The sequence below is a fragment of the Oxyura jamaicensis genome, chromosome 33 (assembly GCF_011077185.1).
Source record: "Oxyura jamaicensis isolate SHBP4307 breed ruddy duck chromosome 33, BPBGC_Ojam_1.0, whole genome shotgun sequence".
NCBI classification, from domain to species: Eukaryota; Metazoa; Chordata; class Aves; order Anseriformes; family Anatidae; genus Oxyura; species Oxyura jamaicensis.
In genome coordinates this window covers 1,089,852-1,112,661 of record NC_048924.1, presented here as the reverse complement: position 1 = coordinate 1,112,661, position 22,810 = coordinate 1,089,852, and the positions used below count along the sequence as shown (strand labels likewise).

Sequence of the window (22,810 nt, the reverse complement as noted above, 5' to 3'; positions counted from 1 at the left end):
CCTGGGCTGCCCAGGGAGCAGAGACGCCTCCCCACCACCTCCCTGCTGTGAATATTCTCGCCTCGAAGACAATAATGCAAAGCCTGTGCTTCCATCCGGCCTCTCGAGTGTTGCTTAAGGCAGCAAGGTCTAGAAAGGAGTCGATGGCAGGAAGAGACGAGGCTCTTCGCTTGGCGGCTGCACCCCCGGGCTACGCACGGAAACATCCTCTGCAACCTAAGCCCATCAAACCGCCGGTGAACCTGCAGGATTTGCATCAGCCTTGAAGTTTCGGATCCACATGAAGGAAGAAATTCAGAAAGCGATCCTGTCTCCAGCCCTGGCGAGGAAGTGACGTTCTCCACGTTTTCTGTGCTGCCCAAGGCTTCGCTCTTACGCAAGAGCGGCTTCTGAAAAAGCAGCCTCAGCACCAACCCCGCTCTGCTTTCCCCTCCCTTGCGTAAGAGATTTCCCCTCCTGCAAAGGCTCAGGAACATCCCCCAGGAGGGCTCCCAGCACCGTACCCCGGCCCCTTGCAGCAGCAGCCGCCCGGTGCCCTGCTTGCAGCGGCTGAGCTGAGCCCCGCGGCACCCGCAGGGCCCCAGGGTGCTCCGCAGGCACCTTCCCAGCCGCGGGACTCGAATGCAAACAGGAGTGGGATGAAAGTTCCAAGGGGCAGCGGGTGCTTGAGCAGAAGGGGAGGTGGAGAGAGGGAATAAGGGAGGCAAAGCGGACAAAAAGGCCACAATCACCTAACACAAGCCAAAAAACGAGTAAAAGCAATCTTGTCAGGAAGCCCAAGCACAGCGGGAAGCCCTACCTGCTCGTTTAGCTCCTGACAGCATCCACTGAGTCACTTCTAAAACAAGCAAAGGTTTGGCTCTCAGTTTTGAGGTACTGATTCAGGAGAGCTCCAGCAAGCTCTGTCCCAGCTCCCACATCCCGTTCCCCCCCTGCCAGCACCCGCAGCCCCATCCCAGCACCCTCCGGCAGCACAGAGAGGCCACGGGGCGAGCGCGACCGCGTGCCAGAGCGGCAGCGGTGTTTGTTCTGCGCCGCTGCGAGCAGTGTTTTGATCCAACTGTGCACGGCAGCCCCGTGGAAGAGCGAATTCTCTCGCTGGCGTGCGCCGCTGCTCCTGGATACAAACAGCTCGTGGGATGAAGCTTCGCGTAGCCGCCGGAGAGCCACGGGGTTTGTCGCCGTGGGAAGGCGCAGAAAGCCAGCCAGCCACCGAGACCGCGGCCTCGGGGACACCTCTGTGATCATGGAGCTTATCGTGGCACCAAGAAACCGAGAGCAGCGTCCACGGCACGGAGCTCTGAGCACGGACGGAGCGAACTTTTAAGAGGAGGGAGGACGAGCTGTAGACGTGCCGGGTGTGTTCATGGTTCAGCGCAACGCAGAGCTGCTGCCCTGCTCCGGCACGTCCGCAGGAGCAGGAGCTCCACGGCCACCCTCGCTCAGAAGCTCCCCTTCCTGCCGAAGGGCTCTCTGGCGCTGACTCGAGGCTCTTTCCTCAACATCCTCAAATATTGCCCAAGAGGGACCCAGTGACAGGGACGCATGGCACTGGGGCCGACTCTGCCACCTCATCGGCCCGCTGACGGGCACTGGTGCATCACGCTGCGCGTCCGCCGCCTCCGGCCCCTCTCTGCCAGGAGATGCGCCCCGGCACGAATTCCTCCTCCAAGGTGAGCCTGGGAAGTTTCCAAAGTCAGGCCGGCAAGCGCTTGGGCTCCATTTACTATTTATAGTTGGGACAAAGCCACCCAAGCATACCAGCTTCTCTTGCTCTGGCTAAACTCAAATGCCAGCGGTCGAATCCTGCGCGAATCCAGGGGCTGCCGAAAGCCAGCCCAGGCTCATTCAGCGCTAGCAACAGCTGCTATATCTGGAAGCCGGTTTCAAAGGAAGACGAGGCTCTCGGAGGCACGGAAAGAAAACAAATCCTCTGCATACATTCTGCAGGACAGCGCTGCTCTCCTAAACATCCTCGGCTCGGTGTAACAAGAGCCGTGGCTTTCTGCTAAAGCCCTGCACGTCTCCCGAATGCCGCCCATCCACTCGAAAGCCCCGTGCCACATCCCACAGCCAACGCACTAACTGGGATCTTCTCCGAGCCAGAAAATTGCCCCTGACACCCCGTGCACCCAGTCCTGCTCGTCGGGGGAAGGCGATTTGACAAAGTTGTAGTGAGAGGCAGGATTGGGGTGGCCAGGCACAAAGCACGCTCGCTGCAGGCACCCCCGGGGGTAGAAAAACACCGCAGCAGCTCAGCGGGGCTGCAAGCTGCAGGGCTTTCTGCAGTATTTTTAGGGCAAAGCAGCAGAGAGCAGGCGGGAGCTGGACCGAGCAGGGCTCTCAAAGCCTCAGTCACAGAGGGCCGCTCAAGTTTGACACGAGCCCACCCAGCTGCAGCCGGGCTCAGCGGGGCCAGGACACGCTTCCTTGGCCATCAGTCATCAGCCCCATTTTACTAACGACACAAAAGTCAGCAAAGAAGCAGCTAATGGGAAGCCGGCAAAGCCTGGATCGGGGAAGGACGCATTCTTGCCTTCGGGGAGCATAGCAAGATAATGAGACACAGACCTCGGGAAGGACTTGATGCAACAGCTCGCAGGACTGAATCACCTCCCCGTCCTCTCCCTGTCCCCCACGGCCAGGGCTGGCTGCGGGGGACGAAGCAGGGGCCTGCTGCAGCCGGGGGGCTGGATGAAGATCAAGAGGTAAACTCGGGTCTCGAAGCCTGAACCTTCAAGAAACCTGGCTCAGAGTCAAGTCAAAGCAAAGAGATCCGTACAAACCCCTGCCACGGCCAGGAGGTGATGCAGGAGCTGCCTAATTTCAGGGCACTGACAACACAACTGTTTGTTGGTTTTATTTCCCCTCACCAAGGTCCCAGCTGTTAAATACACGGTGGCAGGATCTCCTGCAATGCTCTACCATTTCATCCACTACCTGAACAGGAAAAAAAACCTACAAGTCTGACTTGCAAAGCCTCCCAACACAAAGCCTCCTTGCTGCTAGCATTTTCAGACGTTATTTTGCTTTGAACAGTTCCTAAACGGTGCAGGCTTTGCAGCACTGCCTTTCAGCCTCCCACGAGCTGTTTCTGCGTCAGGCGGGAGAACTGTGCTCAGCTTCAGCCACGCACCCCAAAGCCACGGGTGCTGCCGCTCGCATCCCTTGAGTCACCCGCCTCAAAACACAGCGCAGACCCTGAGCTGGACACCATCCCCGCTGCAGGGCGTTGTGCCCAGGCAGGATGCAGCTTAATGAACTGCAGGAAAACTCGCCCTCATGTGCACCTGCACAGCACCTTCACCCCCGTGCCACGCTGTCCCAGGGTGAGACAACATGCCTGCACAGACCAGCCCTAACATTTTCACGTGTCCGTTCCCAAATTACGCATCAAAAAGGCTAAGGACACTGGTCAGGACAGCTCTAACCTCATCACCGTCTCACATCTGCACCTTTGGAGCTTCCAGCCTTGCCGCAAGCACTTTTGCTGCCATTTTCACGCTCCTACTTCCTGCTCACATCAGGCAGCTAAGGAGGAGGTGCTGAAATCCTCGGTGCAAACCAGGAAGCGCCAGAGATCTCCCGCTGCCACGTCCAGGCTGAAATGCTCCGCAGACACCTGCTCAGAGGTGCCCGACCAGACCCTCCCAGAGCAGAACCCACCCTCCCACAGAAAACACGGCTCTGCGAGGAGCTGGGACCACCTTCTAGACTAAACACAGGGAAAGTCCTGAGGCCGTTTGCTCCCCGTCCTCTCCCAGGAGTGCCAGCTCTTCCCTCCTGCACGCACGCTGAGCCAGCCAAGCCTGAGCGTGCATCTCACCAGCACCTCTGCAGGAGCCTCCAACCATCCCGTTGCTCAGCACAGCCTCCCTAACGCGCCCGAACCCCTGATAATACCTTCACCGTGGAAAAAGGTGTGGGAAGCTCTGCTTTTTTGGAGCCTGGGGACTGCCAGCAGAGAGCAACCACTGGACGACTCGCAGGTCTGAGGGTTGCGCTGGCTCGAGACGGAGCTGGGCTACTCAGGGTATCAACAACTCTTTTTTCAGGGCAGCTGCTCCCATCCCTTCTGAACGAGGGATTCAGACAGGAAAGAGAGATGTCGTCTCATTAAACACACCCAACAAGGATGCAGACTGGCAGAGTTCCCCCCCCTTAAAACCTCGCTGCCTGGAAGCACCAGCTGCCCTGCAGCACAGGGAAAGGCGTCAGGATCCGAACAAAACCCTCCCTGCAGCCAGCCTCCTGTTCACCACAGCCAAGCGTGCTCTCTCCCGTGTCTCTGGGGACCCCGTTCTGCCCGAGGAGCTGCTTTCACCCACAGCCCGGCCCCGCTGAGCTGCCCACGCAGACATTCACCCCGTCTCCTCTGCTGCTCCCCAAGCCACCGTCCCCTGACATCCCCCCGGGGCTCCCTGCTCTGGCCGGGAGCATCCAGGTGCTGCGACACCGAGGGCCGAGAGCACGGGCAGCGTGTCCCCAAGGACCGGCAGCGGAACGGGGACCCCAGCACCCCCCCCCGGTCGATCCGTAGCAATACGAGAGGACCCCCAGCAATACGGGGGTGACCCCAGCACCCCCAGGGCCAGTCCCCAGCAATACAGGGGGACCCTGAGCAATACAGGGGGACCCCCAGAGCCAAACCCTAGCACTCCGGGGGAAACCCCAGAAATACAGGGGGACCCCCAGCAATTCGGGGCCAGCCCCTGGCCTCAGCAACAGAGGGGACACCAACATTCCAGGGCCAGTCCCTAGCAATACAGGGGGATCCCCAGCAATACGGGGGCGGGGGTCCCCGACACCCCCAGCACCAAGCCCTAGCAATCCGAGGAGACCCCAATAAAACGAGGGGGGACCCCAGCACCCCCGGGGCCAACCCCCTGCAATACGAAGGGACCCCCAACAAAACAAGATGACCCCCCAGCACCCCCGTGGCCAATCCCTAGCGATCCAAGGGAACTCCCAGCAATAAGGGGGGACCCTCAGCACCCCCAGCCTCACCCCAGGGGGCTCCCCAAAGCGACAGCCTCCCCCCCAACCCCCGTTACCAGAGCCCTGCCTGCCCCAGACCGGCTCCGTCCCGGTTTTCCCCCCACCCCGGTGCCTTACCTCAGGCGGGGCCATACGGGGACAAAGGCTTGGCCGGGCCGTCCGAGCCCATCCGAGCCGGGGAGCCATGGCTCGGAGCTCGGAGCTCTGAGGGACCGGGACCCGGCACGGCCCGGCCCGGCTCGGCTCAGCCCGGCCCACGCCGCTTTGTCTGCGGGCGGCGCCGCCCCGCGGCCGCGCTGCGCTTAATGGCGCCGCCCGCAGGGCAGGGCCGAGCCGGGCCCCGAGGCCTTGAGACCCCCCCCTCAGGGGATCGGGGGGCGGTTGCGGGGCCGGGTTCCGAGGCCTCGGGTCCCCCTCGGGGGGGTCTCGAGGTCTCGGGTTCCCCCCCCTTCGGGGGGTCCTGAGTGGGGCGAAGGTGGGCTCTGTGCCCCTGGGAAGCGGGGTCTGCGCAAGGGGGGGGGGGGATCGTGGATGTGGGGACTAAAAAGGGGTGTACCACAGGGGGTTGTGCTTTTTGGGGTCGGTTCAAGGCGAAATGGGGTATGTGCACTTGAGAACAAGCCGGGGTTTGTGTGCAAAGCCCCCCTCCCCCCCCAGCCAGCACCCGCTGCACAAATGGGTTTTTGGAGGGGGGCGGGGGGGGGTGGATGCCGGGACCCCCGTGGCTTTGTCCCCGTGTCACCACCAGGCCTCGTTCCCGAGAGCCCCCCTCTAGCACCCACTGCCTCTCCTGGGCACCTGGTGCTCGAGGCAGGGAGGGGGGGAAACAAGCCAGTGCCGGACAATCAGAACGAAAAGCATCATCCACACCCCGAGGAACAGCGACGGAGGCCTCCGGCCGTAGCCCCGCCACCAAAAATGCTTAAAAGCGTTTGCAGGTGGCAGCTGCGACGGCCGCGTTTGGAGCTGGGTTTTGTTTGGACACGTGGTGCTGAGGTTTGTGTGCCGGCTTCAAATGGAGGCTGCTGCAGCGCCGTCTGAACGCCGCTCGGCTTCTTCCAGCGTCGTGGAGAAGGCAGCAGAGGGGTGCTCGCCAAATTTAACCTCCGCGGGTTCGGCGGCTCCTCCCCACCAACCTTTATTCCTACCAGACAGGTCCCCCCGCGATCAGCACCTTCGCAACAGCTTATAAATCCCAGATAGGGAAAATTTAAGGGTTGTTGGTTAAAAGCAGGAACTTAAGAAACTCGCCTCCTGCAGCAAGAGCTCTCCGTTCAGAAGCTTTGCTGTAACTGCAGCTTTTTATCTTGCTTCCCAAACCTGCGGGATGCTGTTCTTTGCTAGAAAGAGCCCGGTACAACCCACAGGCACATTTAAGGAGGAAAAACTAGGTATTGCACATTTAAAACCTCTTGCAGCTGAGCCCGACTCACTTAATTAGTTTTGGAAAAAAAAAAAAAAAAGAAAAAAAAAGACTCTTCGCAGATTTCCTTGCAAAATCTGAAATCCAGCAAAGTCGGCAGGGGAGAGCTGTGTGGCAGCGGCGGCGCAGAGCACGCAGGGCTGGCCGTGGCAGATTGGGGCCGTTTCCTGCCCGCTTCCCCCGGGACTCGGTCACCCGCGGCGCCTCCCTTCAAGCATCGATTGGGTTTGACGCATCCATCTGGTCAAGCAAGGGTGGCTCCAGAAAGATACGGGATGTGCGAGCAGGAAAGAGAGCCATGAAGCTCGCCAGCCTTTTCTGCTGCTATTTATATCACTGTCTTCAGCATTTTCTCTTTGAAAATGGAATGATATTAATCCAGAACATCGTGCAGATTGCAGCCTGCCGTCAATTCAACAAGCATAGCAGCTCTTTGCTTGAAGCTGAGCCAGATACTTCTTTTCAGAGCAGCGTTCTCAGGTGCTCTAAAACTCCACGTCTACAAATATTTAGGTTGTCTTTCAAGCATCCAGCACGGATGCTCACCATCCCCTCACCTCTTCTTGTAGGCCCCATGCTCTCAACCCTGACCATCTCAGCAACTCCACTGGAACTGCAATAACCGTCAGAAAAATCCAGGGTGCCCACCCCTGGGAGCACTGAGAGCTCCTTCTGGCCCAGAAGGAGGGAGCCGCATTATCTCACAGCCGCTAAATATGTTGTTATTTTATATAGGCAGACCTGCTTCAACAGGAGGGAAGGCAAGCAGCTTGCTCCAACAACCCCTCAGCTGGTTGGAAAGACACAAGATGGGTGGAAATAGGGTTCAAACCCTTGTGGCTAGAGGCTAAAGCCGACCCCGAGTCCCCTCCATCCTGGGTTAACGCGCAAGCCACCGAGAAAAGAGACTGCAGACGTGCTGGCAGGAGGCCCCAACCCGGGGGGAGGATTGCAAACCCGAATGGAGATAGGCGCTTCCGCATAGCCCCGAGGAAAACTCCCAAATTGCATCAAATTGCAGGCTGAAGACACACCTTTCTCCGAGTGCTTCCTAGGGACTGGCGGTGCTATTCCCTCGCCTCGCTCTGCCGTGCCCGTTCCCAAACCCAGCGGGGCGAGAATGGGATGAGCAGAGGGCAGGGCAGCGTGGGGACCGTCCCCACGCAGCGGCGGGTGGGACCCCAGGGTCTCAAGGGAAGGAAAAGAGCCACATCGAGCCCCGAGGAGGTGGCGCTCAGGGACTTCAAGTCCCCTCCAAAGGCGTCGCCCCGGGGAGCAGCCCGCGATGGCAGTTAGTTGGCGTGGCTCCTTTGGGAGAGGACAGCTGCATTTCCAGGAAATCCGACGCGGGGGGGGGATTCTCTGACCACTGAATTACACTTCTCTTTTCCAAAGAAGAAATCTCTTCAGATGCACAGCAAAGCCCTGCCTCATCCCAGAGCGAGGAGACCTGGAGGAGCCCACGGCTCAGCCGCACAGCTCCGCACCTCCCGAGGTCAAGCGGTGCAGATGCAGCGAGGTAAACACCGAAACACGGGTGGGCAGTGGCTGTGTTTTTTTTTTTTTTTTGCTGAGCTATTTTGCTCGCTTTCAAGATACCAGAACAGAATATGGGAAGTTACATATCAAGCATGCATGCGTGCATGCAGGCTGGCACCCCGTTGTAAGCCCCAGTTAGCGAGCAGTTATTTTCGGTGCGCTCTGAAGCCGGGAGGCTCAGGCTGCAGCTGCTCGCTGTGAATCTCACCTCTGGGGCTTTCCCTTTCCCCTCTCGCTGATGCGGGGTTTCTTCTTGATTGGCTTTCCTTTCCTGGTCATTTCCAAACTTTTGAAAGTTCATTTATTTACAGTTTTACCTTGGAAATGCTTGGGAAAAGTCCCTCTGAGGAGAGGCGTAAACCGGGTGCTCTGCATTTCGGGTCCACCCTGTCCTTGCCCCACGCAGCCGGCAGAGCATGGTAACATGCCCCCCCCCCCCCGAGCCCCAAATGACACCAAAATTGCCACTGCAACGTTTTTATGACTAACAGCTCATTCTGAGAACGTTCAATAACTTCACGATGGAAGTCCCAGCAAGCCCCACTCTGCATAAATTTGCATATTACTCAGGGAAGCCAATCAGGAGCGCTATTTATTGGGACCTTTCTTTATGGTTTAAGTTCAGCAGCAGCAGGAAAAAGGGTTTCATTCTCCCCTTCTAGCCCTTTCTGCTGTGCAGTGCCCTAAATTCCCCTAAATTCATCCTTCCCAAAGGTTCAGGAGCTGGGGGAAAGGCAGCCTGGGGTCTTCCCGAGCAGGATCCGTCCCTTCGGTCCTGCAGGTGTAACACAACGGGAGCCTCGGAGCAAGCTGGTGCTTTTCTCTTCCAGATCAACAGCCCAAACAGAAAGGTCAGGTTTGGGGTTGGGCTGGAAAAAAAATCAGGAGTTTTAGAGGTCTTGGAATTCGGCTTTGAAATTTGTGATTTTTTTTTCTTTCCATGTTTGCATTTTGAAAATACGAAGGGCTGAATTCTCCTACAGCTGCTTCAGCGAGCAGAGGAGGCCACTGAAGAGCAACCGGGACTCCCGTCCCCTTCCCACCTCCAAGCCTGCCTTCTCCTGGTCCAACCTCGTGCAGAAACCACCTGCGGCCGAGGAGCACAACAACCCACCTCCAGCAGCAGGAGGGTCCCGCCGAGACCTCCCTCCACCCAGGTGCGGGGTAAGGCCAGGGCTCAGACTGGAGTTACTGGAGAACCCAACTGGCAGCCCTGGAGCACGGGGTTAATGGCAATCGCTCAGCCAAGATTACTTTGGAAGTGCGGGCGGTGTTTTTAGCCTGGAAAGCAGGCACCACTTCCCTATCTTACATCTCTCCTCCCTTGGAGACCACTGCCAGAGAAGCCAGGGCTTTCTGCTGCGGCCGGGCAGGGGGACCTGTGCGGGACCCGCTGCCAGTTGTGAAAGAACCGAGCTATTTTCATCGGAGGAGATGAACGCGTTTCACCCCATGCGTTGTGCAACCCTCCGCCCGCCGACAAAGGAGCCGAAGCCGCTGCCTGGGCTCGCCCCAGCTCTTCACCTGCCTTCCTGCAGCACCCGGAGCCTGGAGCAGGTCCTGGAGGAGGGCAGGCGATGGTGGTGGCTCCCCACTGAGCCACCTGGATGCTCCCCACTGAGCCAGCTGGATGCGACCGGGTTCAGCACGCTGGAAAAGGCGAGGATAAAGCTGGGGACGTCCCCAGGGCCAGGGGCGCACAAGGAGCCGTGGGGATGAGCACACGGAGCCGTGCATGGGGGAGCAGAGGTGGGGAAACCAGGGGGTGCAAACCAGCACTGAGGATCAGCATCAGGACCACGGGCAGCCCCGCTTTCACCCGGGGGGCATCCAGGAGGGCTGCAGGGGCTGGAGCGCTCCCCCTTCCCACACCTTCAGCCTCCGTGCCCGCTGCACTCGGGGACGCCTCCGAAATCCGGAGGTGGTGGCTGCATCGAGCGGATGACGGGGGCTTTGGATCAGCCAAGAGAACACTCGCTGGAGCACAGCGTCCTGTGACGTGCGCCCGGCGCCCCGACCCACCCCGTTTTACAGTGCTGGGCTGGGAACCTGGGCTGCGGCCAGCTTTCTGCTGGCACAGGGCTCTCCTCGGCAGAGCCCTGGGAACCAGCAGCACCCCTGTGTTTCCGTGGGGTGTGGAGAGACCGGGCAAACGCCTGGCTGCTGCTGGCACCGGCAGGGCCGCGTGCAAGCCAGGGATCGCTTGCTAACCTGGTGCTATTTGGGGCACCCGCCACCAGCGCCCACCAGAGACCAGTTGAATCCTCGTGGCTGGGATGAGAAAATGAGAAAAGTTGAAGGTTTCTCCTCCTTAACAGGAGAAAATGGGGTCACGCTTGGTTTGGGTATGCTTTGGCCTCTCTGGGCTGTAACAGGAGCTTGCAGTCTGGCAGAAGGCTGCTGTAGCTGCAGTATAAAATGCTAAAAATCACTGTCTGCTCCCGCTCAGGAGCTGCAGATCCACTAATGCTCCAGCACACGCCGTCTGCTCCAAGCATGCCTTTATCTTCCTCCTACAAACCCAAGCAGGGACATCGCTACCCACCGGAGGAGAAAAAGCTGCCCCTGCGCAAGCCCCATCGAACCAAGAGCAGGGCACAACTAACGACACCCAAGGTGGCACGCCACGGCACTGGTAGATTTTTTGGAGATGCAACTGAAATGGAAACCTGCTCCGCTTCCTCAGATCCCACCTGAAGCCCTACCTCCTGCTGGCCTCAAGTCCGGCCTCGTGCCAGCAGCACCGGAGAGCCCTGCAGCCTGCAAACGCAGCAAGGAGCCTGCACGGCTCTCCTTGGTGCACGAGCAGGGATTTAAAAACTCCTCCCAGCCCAAAATCTCTGTCCCAAACCTCCTGCCTTTTTTTTTTTAGTCCCCCCAATCATTCCTCTGCCTGAGACAGGATTTGGGAGGCTGGGGAGAGTTCGAGGCCAACCTGCTGAGCCTGCCAGCCGCAGCACAGGCTGACCCAGCAAGTGGGTGCGTGGTGGGCGAGCTGCTGACTTGGGCACCCGAGGACTCGATGCCTTTTCATTTGCTGATGTACGGCAGCGGCAACTCACACCCCGAATTGGGCAACGCTCAGCTGGGCAGGAGAGGAGGCTCCGAGCGGCGCCTTGGGGAAGCAGGGCTGCAGCGATGGGGCGGTCAGGATGCAGCCCGGGTGCTGAAGGCCTTCGTGCTTCGTATCTCAGGGTCTCAGCTTGTGCGAGGGAAGGCAGCGGGGCCAGAGCAGGGGCTGAGCCTGCCAGTTAGCCCCAGCGTCAGCCCTCTGCTGGTGCAGTTTTGTCCCCAGTTGTGCCCTGGCTGAAAATCCCAGGCGCAGCTGAGCGCAGGTGATGGTGACCCCGCTCCCGCTCAGAATTAAACCCCTCTACTTCCATTCAGCACACGTCAAAGTATTCACATTTAAATGCAAAACACAGACCAGGCGCATGCAGGAGCTAGGTGCCCGTATAATAAATCATTTTTCTCCTCCACGGACCCTTGCCTGGCAGCACTGTTGCAGATGCTGCAGGGTCCGATCCTCTACACCACGTCAGCCAGGGCTCGGGATCTGGGGACCCTCGGGGGTCCCCCAGCACCCCCAACCACCCAAACCCCGCGGGGCAGCGCTCGGCCAGACCACGTCCCCACCGGCCCCGTGTTCCGCCTGCTTTTTTAACTGAACAATGACACTCGCTTGGCAGCCGGGAGGTTTGTTTTAAATAGGCACTCCTTGAATAAAACCTACAAAAATACCTTCAGCCGGCCTTCTGCTGAGCATGAAACCGCAGCAGGGCGAAGAGGAACCATCGACTTAAAACAGTCACACTTCTGCCCTCCCGTTGCCAGCAGCGTTGCGCAAAGCGAGCGGCATTTAGAGGAGAGGGGCGATGCGTGCCCAGCCCTGCCCCGCTGGCATCCCGGCCACCAGTTTCCCCCACTGCTCTCGTGGCTCTTTCGCACAGCCCCGGGGGAGAGAAAAACATTTGTTTTAAAAACAGGAAAATGTGATTGTAAAACCACAACAATGGGCTGGGGAAGGAGCCGGAGCAGCTCTCAATTTAGCTTTCGAAACAGCCTGTGAGTTGACTAAATATTTCTGTAGCAAACAGCCGCAGCCCTGCGCCGCACGCCCTCTCCTGACTCCGGCAGCAAATGCAATAATCGTTGGCTTTGCTCTCTGCCCTGCAGCCTCCTGCCAAATCCTCGCCTCCCATTTCAAGCCCCTTCCTCACCACGGCTCCTCGTCCCGGGGTTGTGCAGCACCTGGGCAGCCCAGCGGGCGCCTCGCCGCACGCTCCCTGCGAAGCGAGGCGCTGCCCCATCTGCCTCTCTCTTTTTCTTCTTAATACACCCTTAAAATCAAGCCTAACGTGGCAACCACATGTAATCCCCCTGCACGTATACATCAGCCTCTACCTGTTCTTCCCTGCTTTTTCCATTAGAGAAGCTCAAACCGAACCGTCGCTCAGAAAGGGGCCGCATAAGGTTGCGGCACGGTTTACAAATGTCACCACCTGAGTAGCTGGAAATGGTTTATTTCCCTTCCAAATGCCCAGAGGGGTTGTATCCAGATAAAGAAATAATAGCCGGCAAAACTGTGTTTTCCTCAACACCGGGAGAATGAACAAAAGCGTCTGGCAGCGCTCTGAGCTGCTGGGCACGTTGGCATCGCAGGCTGCAGCCCCACGTCGGGGTCCAGCACCCAGATCTGGGTCCCCACCGCTGGCCCCTCATACGTTTAAAGCAAAAAAAAGTGGCTTTTCTGCCCTCAGGGTGGGTTTCGGGGCCAAAACCTTCAGACACATGAACCAAATCTTTGACTACAGGGTGCAAAATGACAGCTCCACCTCATCCCCTGAGCCTGCCTGGGTACAGCCACCGGGGTTCACTTCACCTTGGCAGCCACCCACTGAAAAGTCACCGTTCCTTAACCCGGCCTCGACCCAGGCAGTTGGGATTTTCTCACCAAGCCCATCAGAGAAAGGAAATATTGACCTGAAGCTAGCGGCTCGCCATGGGTGAGCTGATAGAAAACACAACCGAAGGGATCCAGGCGCGCAACTTCACGTGGCGCCGCGTCGGCTGCGCAAGCAAAAAACAACCCGTGAAATCCCTGGGCAGAGCAGGTACGGCACAGCTCCGAAAGAGCCCGCATGACTCATGCCCTAGAAAAGCTCTTTCTCTCCGTTGGTTTTGAAGTGCCGCTCAGGTGAAGGTATCTGAAGGTAGGAGAGATGAATTCGTGCCCTCGGGAAAGTCCCACCGTCAAATCCGCGCGCGTGGCTCCTCCAAAGCCTGGCACAGCTCTGACAGCCCCCGGTGTCCGTAACGCACAGGGGAAAATGCTGCAAGCAAAGCAGGCTCCGGGCTGCTCTCGTGGCTGGGAAACCAAGAGCAAAAGAAGCCACGTACGGGTTTTCTCCCTTTCTCACCAGCCAGCTGCAATCTGCAATGTGCGCCCATGTTCAATTCTTGCTCCTGAGCAGAGCAGGGCGGCGATCCTGCAGCACTCGAAGTGCTCCTAAAAACACAGACACCCCCCATCTCCTCTTTGGAGCTGCAGAGCAGCCCTGCAGGGTGGTGAAACATCCCCCAGCTCAGTAAAGGTGCAGTGTCTCTACGTCCTGCCGTGCTCTGGGAGGCTGAAGAGCGCCGCGTGCGTCTGGGGGAAGGTGATGAACTGCGACCGGAGGGGTCTGCAAGGGGAGATTGTTTTAAATAGGCACTCCTTGAATAAAACCTACAAAAATACCTTCAGGAGGGTCTTTGTGGAACGACAGCAGGGCAAGATGCAAATGGGGATAAGCTCAGCTCAAGAAGATACGAGGAGCATTCGAGGTTTGGCATAACCCATCCAGGGACACGGTCCTTTCTCCATCAATTCGACAGCTGGAATCAATTCCCGAATTCCTCTTCTCCTATTAATAACAACACAAAGCTCCCCCCTGCCTTGACACAGGGAACACCGGGGGGGTTCTCGGAAGGGTCAATTTGTTTTGGAGCTTTGTGATGGCAACCACCGTGTCCCCTGCCCTGGACGTGGTCTACCTGGATGGCCGCAGAGCCACCCCCAGACCCAGCAAAGCGGCCACGCCACCAGACAAGGCCGGTCTGCAGGGGAAGGTGGATTTTTTTTTTTCCCTTTCAAAAAGGCTCAGAAAACACATCAGAAATGACCGTGCTAGTAAATCTTTCCACCCAGCAAACTATGATCTCAGCTCCCAGCCCGCCGGCTGAGGCTGGAGGCGACGCTCAGCTCCTTGGTGCCGATTCACCGGCAAAAGCGTCGGCAGCGCAGACGGGCGACGCGGAATGGGTTAGGTCATGCCCGGAGCTTGCTGAGGATGCAAGGAGCTCAGCACCCCGATGAGTCCCCAGGTGAAAGAAAAGGAGAACAGGGGCATGGATGTCCTGCATGAGAGGCAAGTGCTGTGGAGAGGAGGCAGAGGGTGGAGGGTCTCCCATCACACAGGACACGGACAACCAAAGGGTTGTCGTGGGATCACCAAACAATTCAGGATGGAAGCCGCATCTGGAGGTCTGGGGCTCAGCCTCCTGCTTGAAACAAAACCAGCTATGGGATCAGCCGTGCAGTGCAGGGACCCAGGGCACCGCTGCCACGCCTGGCACCTGCGCCAACCTCATCTGAGGATCCCGAAGCATCTTCCCAAAGCAGGTCAGGCCTCACCTGCAGCACCCGAGGCAGACACAGTGCCACCAGGTGGACCCGGACACATGTGCAGACGCCCTTGCAGATGGCTCAGAAATATCCAGTGCTCGTGGCAGAGAAGAGAAAGAGAAGGGTCTGGTCCGGGGTAATCCAGGGAGGCAAATAAACCCAGGGGCTCCTGACACCCGGGTACCCCCGTGGTTGTTTCACCCAAGGGAGGTCGCTTGGCACCAGCTCCCCTCCTCTTCTGCCCCTCTGCTGTCCCCAAAGGTCTGATGGCAAAACTTGTCGCAGACAAGTCCGACAGAGCTGCTGGACTAGCTAGCACTTCTGAACACGGCCACTGAGGTGAGCGCTGTGTTTTTGGGGTCACTGCTCCCCCTTTGAGCACAGCACCGTTCCCCAGGCAGGAGATGTGGGGTTTCAGCGCTTCTGAAAGCCACAGAGGAACCCAAGCTGGCCTCTGACAACTGCACAACACTCAAAGAGCTGAAGACGACCAAAAAGGCGAATACAAAAGAGTTGCGGGGACGCAGCTGCCTAAAACCCCCGGGCAAGGATGCACCCAAAGGCTGCCGAGCAGCCACATCCTACCCACAATCAGGCCATCCTCAGGAAGAGGCCAGTCCCGGTGGCTTCTGCTTGCAACTCAAAGGCTGGGCGAGTTTAACTCACCCTTGGGATGGAGACGGCTGGAGGAGAACAGCTCGGGCTGGCAGAGCAGCCCCCGGCAGCAGGGAACCCACCGCGCACCCGGAGGCCCCCCCAGGCTCAAATCCAGCACCCACCTCTGGTCCGCAGAGGCTGCTCCTCTGCACTGCTCCATCCTCCGCGCTCCCCCCAGCCACGTCCCCAGGGTGATGCTGTCACCTTGCTCCCGGGATGAGCAGCACCGAGAGGGCATTGATGATGTGCTGACCTGGATGGCAGGGGCTGCTTGCCTCGTGCGGGAGGGCACCGGCTTTTTGAGCATCTGCAGCCCCCCCCGATGATGCTCCTTTGTCCGTCTCGCTGCCAGCGAGCCCCAGGCATCGTGAGCTCCCCGGCACCCACTGAGCCCATCCCCAGCTCCAAGCAGCTTCTAGAAGTAGCAGAAAGAGGTGCAAAGGCAAAACCCCCGAGCATGGGGACATCTCCCATGGCCTGGGCTTCCTCCTGGAGCGGGCCAGCCTTGGTAGTAGAGGGGAGGCAGCCTCCGGGACCCTGGGCACTGGCCCGTGGCAGGCTCACCTCTGGGGTTTGGAGGAGACGAGAGGGAAATGCCCGCTGCTCTGTGCCACAGGCAACATTTTCAGACTTCCCCACACCACTGCCCACATCCACCACCCCACTGAGTTCTTCTGGTGGTTGTTCTTCCCAGCAATGTCCCCCCAGCCCCCCTCCACAGGCTCTCTCTGGCTGGTCCCCAACCACCCCACTGCGACCGCGGGGTGCAGTGACACAAAGTGCACCCCAAAGAGGACATGGGTAGGATGGAGGCAGATGCCAGCAGGGGACATCCGAACGAGCCCCCCAGCACCATTCATGCCCCAAAAGAGCGAGGGGACAACCCACGACATGCGTGTCCCCGGCCGGGGCTGGCAGGGAGGTGGCCAGGGGACGGCCCAGGCTGCACGGCAGCGGCTGGCGGGGGCCCAAGCCTGCCTCTGGCCAGCTCCCTTCCTCTCTCGGAGAGTTTCCGGGAGAGACTTTAACGCTTTGCTGGCTAAGCCGTGGCTTTGATTGCGGTTGATGGCATCTTTGAGATGGAGCGAATAACTCTGATGGGTTTTATCTAACGAGGGAGGGGGGGAGGGAAATTCAGGGGAAGGATGCTGCGGGAGAGGCATCACAGCCAGATGGCTACGAGTTCGCCTGGGGACAGACGTCAGCTGGATGCCCCCTCAAAAAAAGCTCCTTGGCATTCACACCAGCCCTTTCCAGGGCTGTTGTTCCCTTAGGACGGGCACCAGGAGGTCCCAACCTGGGCAGTGGTGCCGGGTGGCAGCCCACTGCCAGCTCACCCCCCCTCAGCCCTCAGTGGCCTCTTCAGCTTTGACTCAGGGTCCGTTTCCTCTCCACCTCCTCTCGCTGAGAGCTGAAGGTTTCTTTCACCTCTCCCAAAAGCAAGAAGGAGAAGACCCTGCCCCATCCAACATGCGCTGCACGGGTTTTCCTCTCCCACCTTCCTCTGCTGCGATCGCTCGCCATGGACTTGAACACTTTCAGCAGAGCTATTTTTAAAAACCAGGGCTTATACAATGAAGCAGCCTCGTTTGAGGTTTCATTGAGCAACGTTTCGGCACCTTGTGGTCCCTGTTACATGGGTTCTGCCCTCGTGTGAGCTTTGAACGCGACACTCGACAACTTTTAAGGCTTCCTCTTCGCAATTGTAACCTCACCATCCCCATGACTGCGCGATTACTCACACTTCAGATTCAAAGTAATCTGTTGGAAGCCATCCTGTTTTGGTATAAAAAGCCCCCCCAAGCCTCCTAACAAGACGTGGCTCATCCTCTGTCATTGCTGCCGCGGTTTGGCTCTGCCCGCGACTGCGGGGCGAGGAGCTGGATGCGTTTTCTGAGCAGCCAGAACAATTCACCCCCCAGCATCGTGTCACTATTTCCCAGGAAACGCGGAGGAAGACGAGGTGAACACGGGCTGCGCACAGGGTTCCAAAGCTGCCACCAGAGGAGCTCACGTTTCTCACAGCTGCATCTTCTCGGGTTTGCTCTTCTTTGCCTAACACCAGCTCTAAGTCAATTCTCAGCCCCAGAGCAGCTTTCTCTGCCCCAGGGGGGTTTCAGCCCATCAGGAAGCAGCCAGCCCTTCCCTTCTTTTCACCCCAGCAGTAAGAATCTCCCCAGGTTTCCAATACAGAGCTCACAAGCACCCACGATAAAAACAACCCAGTTTGGGCAGTGTAAGTTTTAGCCACTTTGCTTCCTCGCTCTGCTTTTACAAGCAAAACAGCTTAAAAAACATTAGAAACAACAGCCCAGCCTCCGTGCATTGCTGTGCCTCTGCAAATTAAACCTCTTTAGCATGAGGAATATATAAATTCAGCCTTTTTTTTTCAGTTTTCCTCCCTCCGAGGGCGGCACCGCTGATGCTCAGACTTTTAGGCAGTTACCTTCCACTCATTTTTTTTTCTTGCAGCTTTCCTTAAAACCTGCAGTCTTCTTGGACTGGGGCAGCACCTGCCTGGGAGCGTCTCCGCTGCTTTCCTCGCTTGGCCTTGCTGCTGGAGGCAGGGAGCAAAAAACAACCCCACGCCAGAGCCCACCCCTGGCAAAGCATTAACAAAGCAAGAGGAAAGCAGCAGAGGAAGGAGCGTAAATGAGATGAGAAGTCCTGCTGCAGCTATCTCATCAGCTCCTGGCCAAGTGACTCTAATCAACTCCAATTTGCACAACCGTGGCCAGATGGTGCCGGCTCCAGCTGTAGAGAAGAGCCCTGAAGGTGTTTCCTTGGCTTGGGAGGAGCTGTAGGAACCCTGGGACTGAAAACCCTCCTTCTGCACAATGTCTCCGATGTTCCTTCGCTTTCTTCCCCGCTTCCCAAAGGCCTCCCATCGCGTGTAGGGCTCCGTTTTCCTTGCTGATGGATCCTCTCCTTCCCTCCTCACTATCCCCCTCAAAACCAGGAGACGGGGCGCTGGAAACACCACTGCTGTGCTAAGGTCATCCTACCAAGAGCCACATCAGATGCACTTAGGTCATGAGATTTAGCTTTAAGGGTCACAATACTTTAAAAGTAGCACTTCTTTCAACTCGTGCTGTGCTTTTTGAAACCTCTAGAGCACCCTGAGCATGTGCTCAGAGCTTTCAACAGCCCAGAGAAGTAAAACAAGTTGGTTTTAGTTGGAAATTCCCAGGCTGAGCTGTGGGAACGTTACACCAGTTTCAGCACTTTTGAGGTAGGACGAACCTCAAGAAGTTCTTCCATCACAGCTTCCCTCCTTCTAACCATGGTGTCACGACATGAGCTTTTCTATCTTGATGCAATTTCCCAAGCTTTTCACAAAAAAAAAAAAAAAAAAGAGAGCGAGAGAGAGCAGGGGGGTGGCATGAGAAGAGAGCTGCGCTGCCTTGGGATGGAGAGAGCGGGGGGATGCTCCCCACCTCCTGGCTCCAGCCCCTTGGTCCAGGGCTCTGTGAGGTGGAGGCAGATGTAAAGCAAGGAAATGCTGCAGCCGTTGGGTATCCTCATGGTTTAACACCACAAAGACAGTGTCTGGAAAACGCACGTCGGATAAAGCCACCCGTGCCGTGGGTCGCACAGCACCACGGTGCTGCGCAGACAAGGGGGGGTCTCGAGGAGCAGCAATGAGAGCTTCATGCTTCGAAGGTGAAAACCTGAAAGTGAGCACCTGGCCTGGGAAGTGGGGAGCGCGGTGTCCCACAAGAGCCTGCGCTCTGTTTTACCTTGCCAGGATACGAGGCAAAGGGAAAAACTCGAACCCAAAGCAGTGCAGCCTGTCCCCCTCTGGGGAGTCATCCCCGCCTGCTAGGAGATTTTACGGGGTTGCACGGTGAGCAGCTGACCCGCATACACCAAACGTGAGCAAGAGCTGCCTGCCCTGCCCGCGCTCCCCTCCTGCCTGCAGGGAACCAGGAAATCCTCTGGGTGAAGCACCCTGCTACGGCTCGCCTGCCAGAGCATCCCCCGGCTGCTCACAGCACCAGCGGCGGCGATGGAGGGGACCTGGGGACATCTGAGCGGTCATAGCACAGCACACGTTGCACCAGAACGGATCGGCCGGACTAGAAATCCCTCGCTCCTTGCGTGGTCCTGGGAAGGATGCGCGGGAGCAGGGCGAAGGAACGGGTAGGGTGCAGGTCACCCGGTGCCGGAGCTAAAGCGGGGCACCTACCGACCGTGTTTCCAGATAAACGCTCCCCGAGCTCTTGGGCACGCCGGCAGCTTGCTCGGCAGTAAACAGGGCACAAACCCAGGCTTTACGAACCGACCGGAGGCTCCTCTCCTCCGTGCCTCGCCATCCTTTGCCCTCCACCTCCACGCCTCCTCCCCAGGTCGGGGCACGGCTGAAACCCCGCTCGCAGCGACGAACACGGGAGCTGCTCAGCAAAGAGCGGAGGATAAAGAAAGCCCGGAGACGCGGTTAAGCAGAGAAGACGGGTTGGACGAGAGTACCTTTGTTGTCGGCGCTCATCTGCCCGGCCCGAGCGGAGAGCTGCCTGCTGCCCTTTGGGTTTGTCTCTCTTTCACCCCAGTGCATGTGACAGTCCCCAAGCAGAGCAGCTCTTTAGTGTGGTCTGCACCGTGTGTGGCGAGGAGCCCGAGCCCTGCTCTCTAGCTTTCTTCTCAGTGCAGTTTCCATGCTCGGTTTCAGAATGACGACCTCTGATGCTGCGCTGCCTCGGGCAGCGGCTCACTCTCTCGCACAAGTGGGTTTATCTCGCATCCTTTCATTTTACTCTCACACCCAGCTGGGGGCCAACCGGTTTCAAAATAAAGCAAAGCTGCCAGGAGCTCTTGGGACTCTACCAACCTTTTGAAAACGCTTTGAGCCCTCGCTGAAAATGGCCTGTTTCCATGAACGTTCCCACTGGCATAATTGGTCACCCGGGGATTCCCGGGCAGTGAATATCCCGGGAGCAGATGCAGCAGGATGCCCGGTTTTATAGCTGCCGGGTGGTGCAGAAAGACTAAAACTGGAGCAGCTTCGGAGCCACCCACACTCGCCCAGGAAGGGAAAAGTCCCTCCCTTTGAGAATTAACAACCCAAAGCTGAGATTTCCAAATGGCAGCAGACACCCACGCCAACGAAGGGCCGGTCCCAATTCCCAGGGCAGACCGAAAGACGAAGGGGCCGCCGCCGCCGCCGGTTCCACACGCGGGGCGAGCCGATGCCCGAGCGCAGGGAGCACCCGGGGAGCCTGCGACAAAAGCAGGAATTGCCCCAGCTCCTCGCTCAGCGTCTCGGAGCACCGATATTGTCTTCCCCGTGCTTGGCAGCCTGTCCCTCCAGCAATATTTACACGGAGCTGGCTGCTTCCACCGGCGCCCCTGCCAGCTTCTGCGCTGCTCGAGAGCAGATGGAGAGGAGCTGGGTCGGCCCCTGAGCAAACGAAGCTTTTTGCACGTCGATGGGGAGGCCGGGAGGTTTCAGCAGGGAGGCAGCCCGCGGTGGGACTCCGAGGAGGCCGAGAACAAGAGAATTCACAAACTATCGCCATCAAAAATAGCCGGGGGCAGAGAACCTGGACCGGTTATTCTGCTGGGAAGGACTCAGACAATGCAGCAGTGTCTTTCCCCCACTCTGCTGGGGGAAATTAGTTTTTCCTCCCTGTAATCGTCCTTCTGTTCACAAGTCACTAATGTGTGCTTTTCGTTTAAGTAACTTCTATTTTAGGAGACAGGCAAATGGCAAATGAGGAGAGAGCCCGAGCGAAGTTTCCATGAGGCAGAAGATTTCTGCCTGCCTCCGCTGCCTTGACACAAATTCAGTCCCATTAAGTGACAGCAGCCACCTGGGACGGACCATGGGACTGGAAACGATCCCTGGGGACCCATCTACTCCATCTCGGTGGAGTTAAAAAGTCCCAAATCATCCTCAGCAACCCCCACCTGCCCCCACGGCGTGTTCCCTGCTGCTGCATTCATTGCTTAAGAGCCAAAGGCACCGGCTGCAGCTCGGTACACGCCGGGAGCAGAAGCAATCGAGGGCACGCGCGGCATCCACCGTGCCTGCTGCAGCAGGGGAAATGCCAGAGGCGACCGTGCTGTGCCCCGCAGAGCCAGGAAGGAAATCCCCAAGGGCTGCGTCCAGCCTGACCGAGGGGAATTCCCTCCAGCCACCGTGGGTAGCATCCAATTTACCTGTCCTGGGTGCGACACAGCTCCCGGACCCCCCAGAGGTGTTTCATGCCCTGCCACATCTCCATAATGCTTGGAGGAAAAGCATGAATAACTCAGGAACTGAGTTAAACATTGAGGGGGGGAAAGGTTTATTTTCCTGCTGTGGAAAGAGCAGGAAACAGCCCCGATTTTTGCTCCCTTTAGGGCAGCAAACCTGGTGCATTGGCTTCAGTGAAAGCCCTGAGCTGCCCCCGGCCACCAGGAGCCCTGACCCTGTGGGATTCTCCCTGATCCTGTAGGATGGGATCAAAAAGGCTGCAAAGTGTCCGAGCTGCAGTCATGGTCCCCCCCCCCCCATCTCCATCCCTGCTGTCCGCTCTGCTGCTCAGCCACACAAGGCAGCCTCCGGGATTTTTTTTTTAGGGGGGGATACAATTCTCCAGGAAAAGGCACGAGTCCATAGGATAAAGCTCAGGAAGAGCCAAACCCAGTCCCCCTGGAAGCCTGGGGATTCGCCCTAGTGAAAGCCACAAGTCCAAGAGCCAACTGCCCTGCGAGGACGAGCTCTGGAGCCCCGTCTGCCACCGGCACCGCCAGCACGCAGCTGGCACAGCCACGCGGGTCATTGGACATAGGACGAGCCGAGCGGTACAATTTCCCTTCTCTCCCCTCGCCAAAATCTCAGGCACGTGAGAGGCGGATAAAAAGACGTCCCTGAGCAGAAAAAAAATATTAAAAAAAAAAAAAAAAAAAAGAAAAAAGAAAAAAGAAAAAGCTTATAAGAAATATCAGGTCAAATTTTCTTCTTATGCAACTCCCCTGCAACTTGTAAAATCTAAAGCTGTAGGACATAAATCAACCGCTAACTGCCTGGGGTTACAGAGAAACTTCCTCTAATAGCAACCGGTTGCGTAAGTGCCTTTTAACGGGAGCTTGTCTCTTCTGAAATCTCTGTTAGGGAGAGGCTGACCCGACCGTAGGGCTGTTGGGCTGAGCCCTTGGGCTCCTTTCGGTGCTCGCAGCGAGGTTGGTGCCGCCAGCGCCGTGTCCCCGTTTGGGGACCCCCTCCCTCGGCACCCTCCTGACATGGAGAAAGACTGGAAATGGTGGGGCAGTGGTTTTCCTTACACCCTGGGGGATGTAAGTGGGAAAGCACAGCAGGACCCAGCTTGGGAACACAGAGCAGCATTCCTGCATCCGAAAATGGGGGGTCCTGTGCGCTCCCCCAGCTCATCACAGGGCTGAGCTGCTTCCCACCAGCCCCTTCTGGCCAAACCGTGCTTTATTTATATTCCTCCTTATTACGTCGGAGCCACTCGGGAGCACCACCTTATGCCAGTAAAACCGAGAGGGGAGGAAAGGAAAGGTTTTGGTGCCCCCCCAATGCC

At 58.0% G+C, this 22,810-nt stretch overlaps 1 protein-coding gene across 3 annotated transcripts in view; it reads right to left on the bottom strand.

The window, feature by feature from the left end:
* HDAC7 (histone deacetylase 7) overlaps positions 1 to 22,810 on the bottom strand; it is a 74,679-nt gene that overhangs the window by 40,454 nt on the left and 11,415 nt on the right. The window contains exon 1 of one of the 3 annotated variants that reach the window (XM_035308924.1): positions 19,755 to 19,788. The exons of 1 other annotated variant lie outside the window; for it this stretch is intronic. In XM_035308924.1, coding sequence (XP_035164815.1) covers positions 19,755 to 19,773 — 19 coding nt within the window. In that variant the 5' untranslated portion in view covers positions 19,774 to 19,788. Of the gene's footprint in view, positions 1 to 5,115; positions 5,272 to 19,754; positions 19,789 to 22,810 lie in introns of those variants that run through there. One more of the 3 variants, XM_035308926.1, reaches the window with a different exon arrangement.